The sequence below is a fragment of the Odontesthes bonariensis genome, chromosome 24 (genome assembly GCF_027942865.1).
Source record: "Odontesthes bonariensis isolate fOdoBon6 chromosome 24, fOdoBon6.hap1, whole genome shotgun sequence".
Classification (NCBI taxonomy): Eukaryota; Metazoa; Chordata; class Actinopteri; order Atheriniformes; family Atherinopsidae; genus Odontesthes; species Odontesthes bonariensis.
The window spans coordinates 19,102,516-19,116,442 of record NC_134529.1 but is presented as its reverse complement, the minus strand read 5'-3'; the positions used below and the strand labels follow the sequence as shown (position 1 = coordinate 19,116,442).

At 43.2% G+C, this 13,927-nt stretch overlaps 1 protein-coding gene across 5 annotated transcripts in view; it reads left to right on the top strand.

Moving 5' to 3' along the window:
- Window positions 1–12,468, top strand: part of evlb (Enah/Vasp-like b) — a 42,187-nt gene extending 29,719 nt beyond the window's left edge. For 3 of the 5 annotated variants that reach the window (XM_075459567.1, XM_075459566.1, XM_075459565.1), the window contains exons 2-13: window positions 603–771; window positions 1,854–2,031; window positions 6,423–6,489; window positions 8,545–8,612; window positions 8,723–8,970; window positions 9,146–9,243; window positions 9,446–9,485; window positions 9,886–9,928; window positions 10,182–10,239; window positions 10,358–10,418; window positions 10,580–10,637; window positions 11,390–12,467. In XM_075459567.1, the coding sequence (XP_075315682.1) occupies window positions 603–771; window positions 1,854–2,031; window positions 6,423–6,489; window positions 8,545–8,612; window positions 8,723–8,970; window positions 9,146–9,243; window positions 9,446–9,485; window positions 9,886–9,928; window positions 10,182–10,239; window positions 10,358–10,418; window positions 10,580–10,637; window positions 11,390–11,427 (1,126 nt within the window). In that variant the 3' untranslated portion in view covers window positions 11,428–12,467. Of the gene's footprint in view, window positions 1–602; window positions 772–1,853; window positions 2,032–6,422; window positions 6,490–8,544; window positions 8,613–8,722; window positions 8,971–9,145; window positions 9,244–9,445; window positions 9,486–9,885; window positions 9,929–10,181; window positions 10,240–10,357; window positions 10,419–10,579; window positions 10,638–11,389 lie in introns of all 5 variants that reach the window. The other 2 variants (XM_075459564.1, XM_075459563.1) reach the window with 2 other exon arrangements.
- The last annotated feature ends 1,459 nt before the right edge of the window (window positions 12,469–13,927 follow it).

Genomic DNA, 13,927 nt, shown 5'->3' with positions numbered 1-13,927 from the left:
ACTTGAACATGACCTGGATATGTGATGTGGACACTTTTGTTTTTTTTTTAAGTATTTTTTTGGGCTTTTTATGACTTTAATGAGAGGACAGATGGAGAGAGACAGGAAGCAGGGGGCAGAGAGAGGGGAAAGACACGCAGCACAGGACCACTCGGTGCGGGAGTCGAACCGGGGCCCGCTGCAGCGAGGACTGTAGCCTCTGTACATGGGGCGGCCGCTTAACCCACTACGCCACCGACCACCCCGATGTGGACACTTTTGACTTATTTTTAGTGGAGTAGATGATGGTGTTATCATTTAAGTAGTATTGATATATGTTGTTAAAAATCCAGGGATACTATTATTATCTTTGTTTACCGACATAAGCACATGCATGATATATTTCCCTCATACTCAAACATCACACTGGGCTACGAGCATAGTAGCTCTCACGAATATCCTGAGAGTAATTCTGACTTTGAAACAAAAGACGCCAAAAGAGGTGAAAAATCTGTATTTTCCTCTATTTTTTTTTTTTTTAAACCTTAATGTCGTTGTTTCCAAAATTGAACTGTCAGTGATCAAACCTCTTCTCCTGCTCTGTCTTTTTTTTCCTCTCCCAGCGAGCAGAGTATCTGCCAGGCGCGGGCCTCTGTCATGGTGTACGATGACACCAGCAAGAAATGGGTGCCCATCAAGCCCGGACAGCAGGGATTCAGCCGCATCAACATCTACCACAACACTGCCAACAACACCTTCAGAGTGGTGGGCGTCAAACTGCAGGACCAGCAGGTAACACAGAGGGCATGGCGCTATGCTCTTCAGTCAGAGATTTTAGTGTGATGCGGGAGGATTGCAACTCATTTGGTTTCGTGAGTTCTGCTTTGAAGTAACTTTTCCACTGTGAATCGAAGAAAAATTTGCCCTCTGTCAATCTCTTCAAAGGCAACTACTCATTAACACTCAGCACTTTAGCGTAAGCATGTATGCCAACCAGCCATTGTCCTTTTCTATTGTCAGGTTGTTACTGTTGTTATTTGCCAAACTGTTGGCTTTTTTGCAATTGGTTGGGAAAAATTGAATCCCTCCGCAGGCTCCTCTTGAATCAGGAGGCTAATTAATTTTGAAGTTAATTAGCCTTATAATATCAATTAAAAAATAAATAAAATCAGTATTTAAACTAAGATCGGAGAGTACACAAAGCATCAGGGCCAAATGAAGGAAGAATGATAAGAGGAGGTAGTTTTTCTATTTTTTCCTATTTATTTTTTTGTTCTCAAATTCCGAGAGCAAAGCCAGGCAGCTGAAATGGGGGGAAAAAGCTATACACCTCGAAATATCCAGAATGAGGTTGTCATGCATTTCAAAGAATAAAGTCAAAATGTGGCAAATAAACTCAGCATCAAATCAGCTCTGGATGACATCTCCACAACACGTCTCGTGTAAATGAGCGGGGAAACAAAGTTTCACTCAGAAAGGAATTCTTTCTCCTTCTACTTCTGCTGAAGACGGCAGTGTGAGGATGTGGAATAACCTGCTTTACTGTTCAGAATGCAAGAGGAATAAAAAAAAAAAGACTATCACAAACTGGACTGCCCGTTGATACTGGCATAAAAGATGTGTTTCACGTGACTGAAGCCATTTAGAATCTACAGACCCTTTCGCACTCTGTGCAGTGAGTTCTCCGGCATTTAAAGATCCTTTTCGGCCTGTAACACAAGTCTGTTTGTGAGAATAGCATGAGCGATGTATTTATGTCTTGCCATCTTTGAGTTAAAAAAGAAGAATAGGTGTTTGGAAAAAACAGATCTTCAGGGTTTTTCTTCTTTGCCGCTCTTCCTCTCATGTTCCCTCCTCTTCTTCACTTCTTATAGGTGGTTATCAACTATTCAATAGTGAAGGGGCTCAAGTACAACCAAGCCACCCCGACCTTTCACCAGTGGAGGGACGCCAGGCAGGTCTATGGCCTCAACTTTGCCAGCAAGGAGGAGGCCACCACCTTCTCCAACGCCATGCTTTTTGCTCTCAACATCCTCAGCGCTCAGGACGGAGGTGAGCTTTCCCCTCAGTGCGCCACACACACTTTTTCAGACAAATGAGCACGAATGCTTGCACGCTTTTTTTTTTTTTTTACCTGGCTGTTAATTCCCCCTTATATTTCTTGTCGAGAGAAGACATCTTTGGTGTAAGGGTTGCTTTAAAAAATAGTTCCGAAGACGCAGTTTATCTTCATTAAGTCCTCAGAGCGATTTTATCTTCCAAGAAGAAGTGAACAAAGCCAGTGTTAACAGAAGCTTCCTGCATGCTACACCATAGATCTAACAATGTAATTTTGCAGCATTGTGGTCAGCGCCGGGTAAAAAGAAAGGCCCCGACTCAAGTGTTTACAGAGAGGATGCAGAAGAAGGCACGGAGGCTATCTGCAGACAGCTGCCATCCTTTCCTCTGCCAGCTTAGCCTATGGGTTCAGGGAGGTGCTACAGAGCCCCCCCCCCCACACACCAAACAAATCCTTCCCCCTGCAGATGCATCAATATTCCTCAGTCTACAAGTTGATGAGATTTTAAGCTCAGTGTGTAATGCAACATTATTCTCATGTCAGGTTTACCAACTGGTCCCTTGACTCTCGTCCTTGCCGTTTCTAAGGAAAGTGCGACTGCGTTTGTGTTTGCTGAATTTTAATCTCCCCGGGCTATAACCTCTCTGTTGCCTGCTCTGATTCTTCAAACGTACAGTAGATGAGCTTCATTCTGACACACACTCCCCACTGCTGGCCACTTCGTGACACAGCATCTTCAGCAAATGAAGCATAGGTGCTGCCCCTCAAGAGTAGCAGTGAGCTGTTTATGTGTGACAATTAGCTGTGATAAGGTTCGTGAGATTGATCACTAATTACGTCTGACAGTGACATTAATATTAGCTTCATTTCATTGGGATCACTGGTGTGGCTTCCTGTCTCCCATCCTGTGGTTAATTTTATTACTCCTGCTTGTGCTTTTCTGCTTTAAGTCGGGGGGGTCTGGTGGGGTGTTTAAAGACTTCTTTCAGAAGTGTGTGTGTGTGTGTGTGCGCCACAAAGAGACAGACGGATATAAATTGGGGAGTGACAGAATGAGACTGAGACAGAGTGACTTTCACAGCTTGCTGCTCATTCTCCATCAACAGAAGCGTGTCTCCCCCTGCAGCCCCCTCCAGCCCCTTAATTAGAATGAACCATTGAGAAGACCTCCCCTGGGTCCTGAGCCCCAGAGCGGACCTTTTCATCTGCCTAATAACATTAGACAAAGAGGCTCGAGTGACAGCAGCCAAACACAAGAGCTCAAAATACACGTGAGGAGGACGCAAACATTTTGAGAGATGGAAAGACGGCTTAACAGCTCTGGGCTGCCATCTCACTGCAGTGCAGCAGCGACACATGTGCACTGCAGAAAACACATGGCAAAGGACCTGATTTCAGCCTATCTGCGCACCCCAGCTGATTGCATAAGACACATTTACGCTTTGTGGCGCCAAAGTCCCCATAACATGTGTTTCCTTGCCGTCTAAGCAACACCCTCTAGTGGTAAGGAGGTCAAAACTTGATCTTTTGACCTCATTGCTCCCACACGTAGTGGAGAGTCACTTAAATGACAGCTCAAATGATTTCAATTGATGACCACCGCAAACAAGCAAAATACCGGTCAAATAAATAAAAAAAAGAGCCGATTTTAGTGTCACGGTCATTAAGCAATCTTAAGATCAGTATTTTGTGTTCTTGCTGTCTTGTCTTTAGGTTAAATGATCGGCTGCTGGATCAGAGAAACAAGTCATGAGCTGACATCAATTTATTACTTCAGTAACAGCAGTCAACACAGAGTGTCGCCACAGAGCCAATCTTAAACAGTCATGATCTAGGTTTTCTGTGGTGTAAATCCAAACTGGTTTTTGGTGGGATTTTTGATTTAAGCTCGCCGAGCAGCCCTCATGCGTGAGGCTCCGAGTAAACCAAGGATGCATGGAGATCGTCTCGCTGTCATACTTGTTTGGCTGCGCGGCCCGCAGACTAAGCCGACCTTTTGTAACATTAACCAGAGATGCTCGCCGCACTGCTGCCGCCGCTGCTGGTGTGAATTACACGAAGATGAGAGATGATACTGTGGCTGCGTGGAGGACGGGAGGAGGGGAGGAAGGTAGGCAGGTGAGGAGAGAGGGAGGTGATGGATGGGGAAGACGATGAGGAGGAGGAAGCGCAGCTAAAAGCAAGAGATGGTCAGGAGGGAGTGGGTCTGTCAGTGCCTCTGTGTCTGCTACAGCCGGTTTCTCTTCTTCAGTATGTCATGTAGGTAGAAAAACGACTGCCGAGTGTGTCTCTCTGTGTTTAAACCCTGCATGACCATTGGGATTCAAAGTTTGTGTGTTTGTGTGCATAGAATGTTGAGTCTTCTTATTATGTGATTATAATTCCCAACAAAATCATTCAGGGATCATTTTCCTGACTTCAGTCAAAAGGAAATCCTTTACCTAGAAAAGTAACACTGTAAACTTTAATAGTTACGCTTTTAGAGATGGGCCCATGTTAAAGCAGCATGTGTACAAATCCTACAGTTCGATGTGTCCCTTTAAAGACCCTGTGATGCACATTTTTCCACTGTCTCTGGGCATTTTATGGATTCCATTTCCCCCCACTGGAAGAGTGTGTGCGTTTTTGGCCAAGTAACCAAATACACTCTAACAACTCTCCTAATTAACTCAGATGACACTGTTTATGTAGTAGTTTTGAAGGAAAGAGGGAGGCGGGATTCCAGCCCCGCATGGCAAAAAATGGTGCTGTTAATTTGCTTTTGAATTTTTAACAGAAACTGCTCCTAACATTTCCCGATAGAGCTTTAGTTGGTTGTCTGAGCACACGGCCACACGTTTAGATTTCTCTGCCCACCGAAGTCATTAGGAGCAGCTAATGTTTAAGTGATGTTTAAACCCTCTGAATTCATGAGTTGTCTTTAAAACATCACGCTGCTGTGTTTCTTCCCTCGTAAAAAGGTTCACATTTACGAGGTAACAATGTGGAAACAGATGTGTATGTTAGCAGGTTGAGCCTGTGTGTCCTGAATGAGGTGTCCGATAGTAGGCAGGAGTCATGTCTTTTGTTATCCTGTGTTATTTTTGGATCTCGGTTACTTGATCAATGGCAGCCATTAGCACCGTGGGCCCGCCAAAGCCGCTCCCCTCAGAGATGCGAGCGGTGGAGAGTATCATCAGCTGACACTGACCCTGAACACGGCCCGACCGTGGAGATGTAAAACTATGATGTAAGGCCCCACTTTTCATTAGCCAGAACAGGAGGTGGCTGGAACAAGTCCAGTTCCAATGAAGGATGATTTCTGTTTCTGTTTCCTTTTTTTTTTTTATAACCACTCTCATTTACTTTTTAAGACGGAGGCAAACATGAATCAGAAAAAAACAAAAGTGCAGGACAATCCGAGATCTCTCCTCCAATGCCTGAACCAACAATTAATAACAAGTTCACATCTAAATTCTCAGCAATTCTTGTAAGGTACGGCTGATCATTCCCTCTGATTTCATTGTAATCTCTGAGCTGAAGTGCTCCTTCGCCCGTCTCATCATGTCTCGAATTAATCACACTCCTTATCTGCCTCCCCATCTGCAGATCTCTCACTAATGCCGCTAAACGGATTACACTGCCGAAGCCTTGTCGCTTGTACAGTATCATAAGAAAGAGATGATAATAAACTTTCATATCTTTGAGCCTTTTTCACAGCGATGAAGTGACTGCTTCTCTTTTAACACAGATTAGTCCCTGCTGATAACTTTAAAATCAGGAGGGATGTGGCGCCTTGGACCTCCTGGAACCTTTTTAAAAATATGGTCAAAACTGTTTACTGAGTGTGAACTTTTACCCCAAGAGCAGCCTCTGCTCTCAGTCTGCTGTTTCCAGTTTCCAGAGACAGGGAGAGCAGCTCAAACACACTCCAGACCTCGCCGGGGGTTCTGGCTGACATTTTCCCATTTCTTTTTGCTTGTGTCTGTTTCTGCTCATTCGCACTTCTTCTGTGAGTTTGAAACACTTAACAGATAGCAGCCCAGAGCGGCATATGGGTGTATTGTTCGGCCGATAAGCTGAAGAGCCGTGTGGCATCGGAGCCAGACGACTGTGGATGGGGTTCTCATTGCCTTCAGTAGACAAAGTGGATGAATCAATTTACACTCATTTATCTTTAATGATTAATATGCTTTCCTTCACACATTACTCGATGCCAGAAACAGAGGAGAAAAAAAAAAAGGTGGCATAATGAACTCTTGTTTAATTCCCTGTCATTTTGTGGTTAATTGTCTTGGCTGGCACTAATTCTAATTAACATTACAGCGCTAGTAATAGATTATTGAGGCCAGCTTTGCTTTATCTGTGTCTCTTTCTGTCTCTCTGCCTTCATTTACATCTTCAGGTCCAGCTCTGCAGCGCCATGTCCAGAATGGCCCGACTTCAGATGAGATGGAAGCTCAGAGAGCAAGGTGAGAATGTACAAACAGTCCTTGTCTCCTCACAGCTCAAAGACTTTCCAAAGAGTTTGAACCTGCTGGTCCATGGAGCTCTATGACCGTGTGGGTTTCCTTATGCTTCCTCCCAACAAAGCGCGCCACTGACTTTTCTAAAATGAGCTGAATCTCTGCGTTGGTTCAGCGGCGGACTGTCCTGTCAGCGCTCCACCTCTCGCCCATTAGCACCAGATTAAAAACTCCCCCTTTGTTGTCTCTAGAATAAAGCAACAGTGGCTGGTGGGTGAACAGACTGAGGGCATAAAACTGAAATTTACTTGATTCCCTGGATTATATTGCTGAGGACATAAAAATGGAATCCGATCTGAAACATCTTTTGAATACTTTGGATCTACTTCAAAGTCAGATATTGAAACTATTGCACAGGACACGGGTAGACGACTGAAGAAAAAGGGGATTTCCGCTTTATTTCGAGGTCTCCAGCAGCGAGGTTCTATTTGCTGCTTACCTCTGAAATGTTGGCTGGTACGAGGACTTGTGTTCCGGATATTTCAGTGAATTATCTGCATTGGATGAGCTTGTAGTGCACCGTCTGTGCAGATGGGAACTGTGGTTAGGATTAGGGCATTAAATGTAGCCCCACGTGTCTGACAACCTGTCACAAAGAGAGTAAGAAAAGAGTTTGGCCACTGAGATAAGCAATGCAATCCTTTCTCTCTCCCCTCAGTGAGCTCTGTAGAAATGGCTAAAACGCAAGATGCTGCTTCTTTTTTTTTTTGTTCTGGGAGAACCCACACTAATGGATGTGTAGTACTCAGAGTGGTGCTTGGGGTTGTTTCTCTGGTTTATATTGTGACTGCTGTTCCCCTTTGACACACTCAGACACAACTAGGCCTTTGTTGATGTTTTTAAAACCTATTTCCGCTCAGCCTATTGGCTCATCCAAATGCCAGGGCTTAAGAGAACAAATACGATGGGAGTTACGGCTCAATCTCATCCCATGTCTACCAAACTGTTCCTAGGATTACGGCTGTGGTTGTGACGGGAGACTGTGTGTTCCAGGTCCGCGTGTTTGGCATTTGTCAGCGGGCGCGAATGAATTTCACTGAGCCCTCGCCGATGGCGATGAGGCGACATTGCTCATCAGCTCTTCTCCTGCTGTGAGTGCTGCTGTCACATCAGGGATGCTGCTGCTGTCTCAGCACTTCTCCTATCTGACTCACAGCTGGAAAACTCCACTTCCTCTTTGCTGGCTGTCTCCTTCCCTCCTCTCCTGGGTCGTGGCATACATATGCTTCTCGCATTAAAAGCAGACGCAGGAGGAGAGATGAGAGAAGGGGGAAGAGGGAGAGATGACAAGGTGCTGAATGCAGATGGATGGAGATGAATCAATAAGGGATGTGAGCCTCAAGACGTTTACACGGTGCTGTGGGGAGACTGTGCTACGATGCCAAGTCAAGAGTTTCAAGCTGCTAAAATCAATGCAGGATGATTGCAGACACAGAAACGGCATCCAATCTGACAAAGGATAATCTGAAACGGCTGACGGTGGTGAACGTCTCCCCATCTTCTGAAAGACTTTAATTCCCAATGAGCAATTAGCATATTTTTCCAAAATCTATAAAGGAAAAATTCTCCATTTCAGAATTCGATAGATTGTGTTTGTACAACCAAAAAGGTTGGGGGCGCTGTGTACATAAAAACTGAATACAGTGGTTTGCAATGATCCTTAACCAGTATTTAATTCATAATATAGAACATAGAAAACATGTGGAAGTTTGAAAGTGAGTCAAAAATGTTGAATTTGATGGCAGCAACACATCTGAAAAAAGATTGGGACAGGGCCATATATATTAAACGTCTGAGAACAGAGGAGACCAGTTGCTGGACCTGGAGAGGAATTTAGTCCCATTTTATCTGATCTAGAATATTAGCTGCTCAACAGTTCTGGGTCCTCTTTTTCCTCTTGATTCTAAAAATGCTCCACAATTTGTTTGGGTGTTGTTGGCGTTGTAGATTATGATGTTGCGATGTTAAGTGAGCAGCTGGGTTTCCTTCTGGCTCCTCTAGGCAGATGATGGAGCAGCAGCAGCAGATGCAGGCGCACATGGAGCGAGAGCGACGGTCCTCCAACTCAGGTAAGTCATTCAGTCATTCACACTGAAAAGAAGTGAATTAATCATCCGAGTACATCCCAAACAAATGCGACTGGAGCTGCGTAGATTTCTTCACGTGCACTTTCTTCCAGGTTCTCCTTTCCAAGGCCACCCTGCCGTGCTTTCCGTGGCCCCACCAGTATTACCTCCAGCGGTGAACATGGGCGGCCCTCCTCCCCCACCACCGCCGCCGGGCCCGCCGCCACCGTCAGCAGTGGCCCCCCAGCCTCCCCTCCCACCTCCGCTGCCCATAGGAGGAGGGGCCCAGGGGGACGAACCCCCTGCACCGACGGGTCTCGCTGCTATGATCGCCGGAGCCAAACTGCGCCGTGTCCAAAGAGTAAAGCACCAGTTTTTTGTGTTTTTTTTCCGCCTCTGGCTTTAATGTTTCAATGAAACGTCTCTCAGCCGTTCAGGACATAACTGCGTTGTCTCTTTTGAATCTGACTGACGCAGTTGAAAAGTTCACATTAGGAGGTAACCCATAGTCCTGGACTCTGCTCTCTCCTCCACAGCCTGAGGACAGCTCTTCAGGCCCCAAAAATGATGCCAACCGAACAAGTGGGGGGAGTGGAGGACTGATGGAGGAGATGAATGCTCTGTTGGCAAGAAGGTCGGAGAAATACACAGAGAAAAAACCACAAAGTTCATTTATGTTGATATATCCCGCAGCCGCATTAGGTGTAATCGGTCACTGCAGTCTTCGAGTCCACAGTGTTTCATTTCTCTTTATCGTTATGAGATCGTTTTAAAATTGACATTGATGGATTTGAATGAATTGCTTGTTCTTATCTGAGGCTTCTTCTTTCTCCCAGAAGGAAAGCAGCCTCAGAGAAGCCAGAGGACAGCCAAAATGTGAGTGAACGGGAAACGGTGATCTATTGATGTTAACCGGGGAATCACAGTGATATTTAGGATGTTATTAGGAAGCTATTGTTGACCTAATGGTTCAGACATACGATGTTCACTCAGCTATTTTCTGGGAAAAGACCAGAACTCTTGTTAGGTGTGGGCCCTATGACGCATATAAAGACATAAAGACTGCCTGAAGAAAAACAAATCATGACTGATATGGGATCGGTGTCGGGGAAAGGACATGGGGAGATGATGGCCATTACCTCTTTAGTAAATGTAAAGGTGTACATGGAACATTTGGACACTTTTCTCATTCAATCACCTGAAAGGAGGTTTGGTGATGCTGAGGTCATATTTTCAGGATGTTGCACATTCATTCCTTCTGTGTGTGCTTCTCCAGGACGACCCTTCACCCAGCAATCGGAGTGGACAGAGTGCCTCAGGTAGGAAAACTAAGCACAGCAAAACGTATTGTGTTTGGTCTCAATAATTAAGTATTCAAATTTACTAAAACGGAGATGGGCTCGGTTAGATGTTTAGAAAATCCTCATCATATCTTTCTTCTTGAGCCAAAATGCCTCCTGCCCCGAATGTAACGATGAATGCATATACTATGCCTGTCTCTGTGCTTCCGTTTATCTACCGTCTGAACATGATTTCATTTTTTTCATCCAAATGTGTTCCTTCGTCACATAGATGGTGCGAAGAAGCCCTGGGACCGAGCTAACTCCGCTGACCGGTCGATGGTTTCGAGGTGAGGGGCTTGAAAGCGCCTCGGCTCATTGGATATGCCACTCTGCCACAACAGCAACAGTCAATTAAAGCCCCCCAAAAATCTCTCATTTATTTATTTTTTAACTCTTTGCTTGCAGGGTACGACCTGGAGGGACCGGTAGCGACACAGACTCATTAGACCTTGACAGGATGAAACAGGTAAAAAATAAAACACACTGTGCTCCAAATGCCTTTGAAATAGATAAAATACCCTCTTTACCTTGAGCACCTCTTTGAACAAATGTATCCAATGTGAATGAAAAAGAAGTGCCTTTTGCTCTATTAACACTTCTGTTACTTCCTTGATTGTGCTTCAACAGGAAATCTTGGACGAGGTGTTCCGTGAATTGCACAAAGTGAAGGATGAAATCCTTGACGGTGCGTTTAATTCATTCTTAAACACAGAGTGGGCTTGTCACGCAGCGCTTTTCCCGAGTACTTTATCTCCCGTCACTTATGTTAATGAATACTCGAGTGGAAATCTGTCCTGAGGGGTGTGCGAGTCTGCTGGTTATGTGCCGCTGTAACCACTGGGCGGCACTAGATTTCTATTACAATTCTAAGAGTCTAAGAGAGAGAGTCTACGAAACAAAGATTGTTATTAGTACTCACTAAGTCACAAACCTAATAACAAGAGGCATCGTGTTGTACACGAGGAGGTAATTATGTTGCATTTTATGCAATTAATGCTGGTAAAAAGATTATCATACTTTCAACTTGTTGTTCAAGACCTTAAAAAACGCCTCAGAAATCTCATCCTCAATCCCTGAGGGGTGAAGATGACATCATTCCTTAACCTGCACATTCACATATAAAATGTGGCTCTAATATTTGCAAAACACCATCTCAGAAACGATAACCCATTCCAAAGCACACCTGATAGATATTTGTCTACACCGTGATTTATAATGACACGTCATACATACATACAGCAGTAGTATATGAAGTGCACGGCTAAATAACACTTTAATACATATCCTTATATTCACATAACTGTAACAAAAAATGTTAAATCTCTTTAACCTGTAACTTTCTGATGCAACTGAAATGAAGTTGTATTAAGTTGTGAGACTCTGTCCTAACCTTCATTGTTAACCCGACTCTCTTTCGCGTGTTCTTGCTCCTCCCAGCCCTTAGACACGAACTCAGTCGAGTCAGCACGACATAATCTTTGAGAAGTACTCTCAGACATGAACCCCTTTTTCAAAGCATTGCCCCTGCAGCCGCTGCTGTGGCCCTGAAGAGGAGGAGGAGGAGGAGGAAGAGGAGTCTGGAACAGAGGCCCAAACTGTGACATCTACTCATCGCGTTCAGCTGCGGTGCTGAAGCAACGTGGCAACATTGCCGTGACACCTCAGATGCGTCTGTGTACCGTTTGTTTTTATTTTATTTCGACTCTTTCCTTTTTTGACAGAAATTCGTGAATGGGGCGCATTCTCGCACTGATTGCCCAGATTTTATTAACATGTTTGTCCGTTCGTCAGCCCAGTCCCTCCCCTCTGCCCTTCCCCCAAATGAAAGTGATAAAATATAAATTATTTTACTTGCTCTGCTTGTTTTTTCTTTCAGTTATTTGTTTGAAAGCTTTTTGTTATCGATCTCATTATTATTACTATCATTCTTATGATTGTCGGTGTAATGTTATGAATTGTAGTAGTGTAGTAAGTGCGATGTAATAATGGGGAAATGATGATAAGAGTATGATAGTAATTATAATGTTAGTTTTATTGTTGCACATATTGAGTCAGTTTTTGTTTTTTTTTGTATTTCATATTTGTTGTTTTGTTTGAGCTATGTTTGCAGGCACGTTCCCGTTTTTTTTTTTTTTTTTTTTTTTTTCTCCCATCGTTTGACCTGAAATATTTTTAAAAGGTTTTTTTTATCCTTTTTGCCAACAGTTATGTATGGAAACCGTGGCAGGAAAAAAAAAAAAAAAACAGGCTCTGACCTGAAACTAAGAGTGGAATACACTTCTTTGGGTACTGCAATCTTATAAACTAAAAAATAAAATAAATAAAACACCAGAGTATTTGTGATCATGTTGTCGATAAAAAAATAAAATAAAAAAAAAGTTTATTGGCTGCAAAGATGTGGTAAAGTACTGTTCATTTTATTCTTTCCTTTTATGACAAAGTGCTTCCCAATTTAAGAAAGAAAGAAAAAAACAAAAAAAACACCAAGTTTGAAATGAATTCAAATAAAACTGAACAATGTCTTGGATAAATGAAGGTGTCTACTTTCTTTTGTGCTTGTTTGGTGTGATTTTGATACCTGACTGGAGCTTCTGTCCCATAAAAAAAACCCTGCTTTTATTTAATATGGACTATAAATTGCAACTGGAGCATATGTATTGATGGTATATGTCTTTTAGGCCATATTTACAGCAACAACTTGCTACAGGAAATAAAGTTGGAAAAGTAGAGAATTTCAAACCTCAATCGTTTATACTATGGGAGGAATATTGAATAGTATTTTTCTTTAGTAAAAATGCAGATTTTGAAAAAACTTTCTACAACTTTATGTACTATAAGCTACTGCTATAAGCTTTTTTTTAAAGACACAAGTAAATAGTAAAGGATCTTAGTATCTTCACTGACAAGCTTATTTGTTTTTAGAAAATATTTGAACATGTAAAGCATGTAAAAAAAAATGCCAGTAACACAATCTGAAAAGGTTGGAATAGAGGAATGTTTACCATCGTGTTACATCGCCTTTCCTTTTTTTTGACACTTTTAATCATTTAAGAACTGAGGATACTAATTGTTGAATTTTTTCAGAAGAATCTGCATCCATCCTGGCTGAATACAAGATTTTAACTGCTCAATAGTCTGTGGTTGTTGTTGTTTTTTTTGTCAGAGCACATGTTGTTGCCTCATCACATATTGGTTTTTGCTTTATAGCAAAAAAAACACAGCCCGTTTCACCTCTGTTGCTACCTCCCTTGCCATCTGAAAGGTGTATCTGCAGCAGATCAACTTCAACCTCCATGCGGCCTCATTTCTTTCACGCATGACATCAAAGTGCAATGAAGGTACATCAGTCCTGACTTCAAGGTATATGTGAAAAGTCTGTGTGTCTATGAAGTCACGTCGTTGTAGGTTGTTCAGAATGAGGTCTGGCATTGTCCTACTGAAAGAACCACGGACATCATGGGAAAAGATTCCTCCTCGATGGTTGCATTAGTCTCCAAAATTACAACCAATGCCTCTGCATCGATGATGCTTTCACACGTATGCAAGTCATCCCTGCCACGAGCCCTTATGCAGCCCCATACTTTCACAGGCGCTGGATTGTACACCTTTCACTGATAACGGAATGAATGCTTTTTCTCATCCTTTTGCACGTAAAACGTAAAATGTGCAGGGTTGATATATAATCCCCCTTGAGTTATGCAGTTTCATGGGTATTCCTGAGTCCCCGTGGCATTACTGATCAGGGTGGCATTACGACTTCTCGTGCAGTGCTGCCTGAGGGCTCAAAGGTCATAACTATCAAACAGTTGTTTTACCTGCTCCGCCATTATGAATTAGGATTTCCAAAAACATCCTGAAACGTTTCACAATGATGTGCTCTGTTGATGTTGACAAACCAAAATTCATGTGCAATCCTGCATTGAGATATATTTTCTTCACTGGTAAATAATTCTCTGAAAGAGGATGGCTCGATCA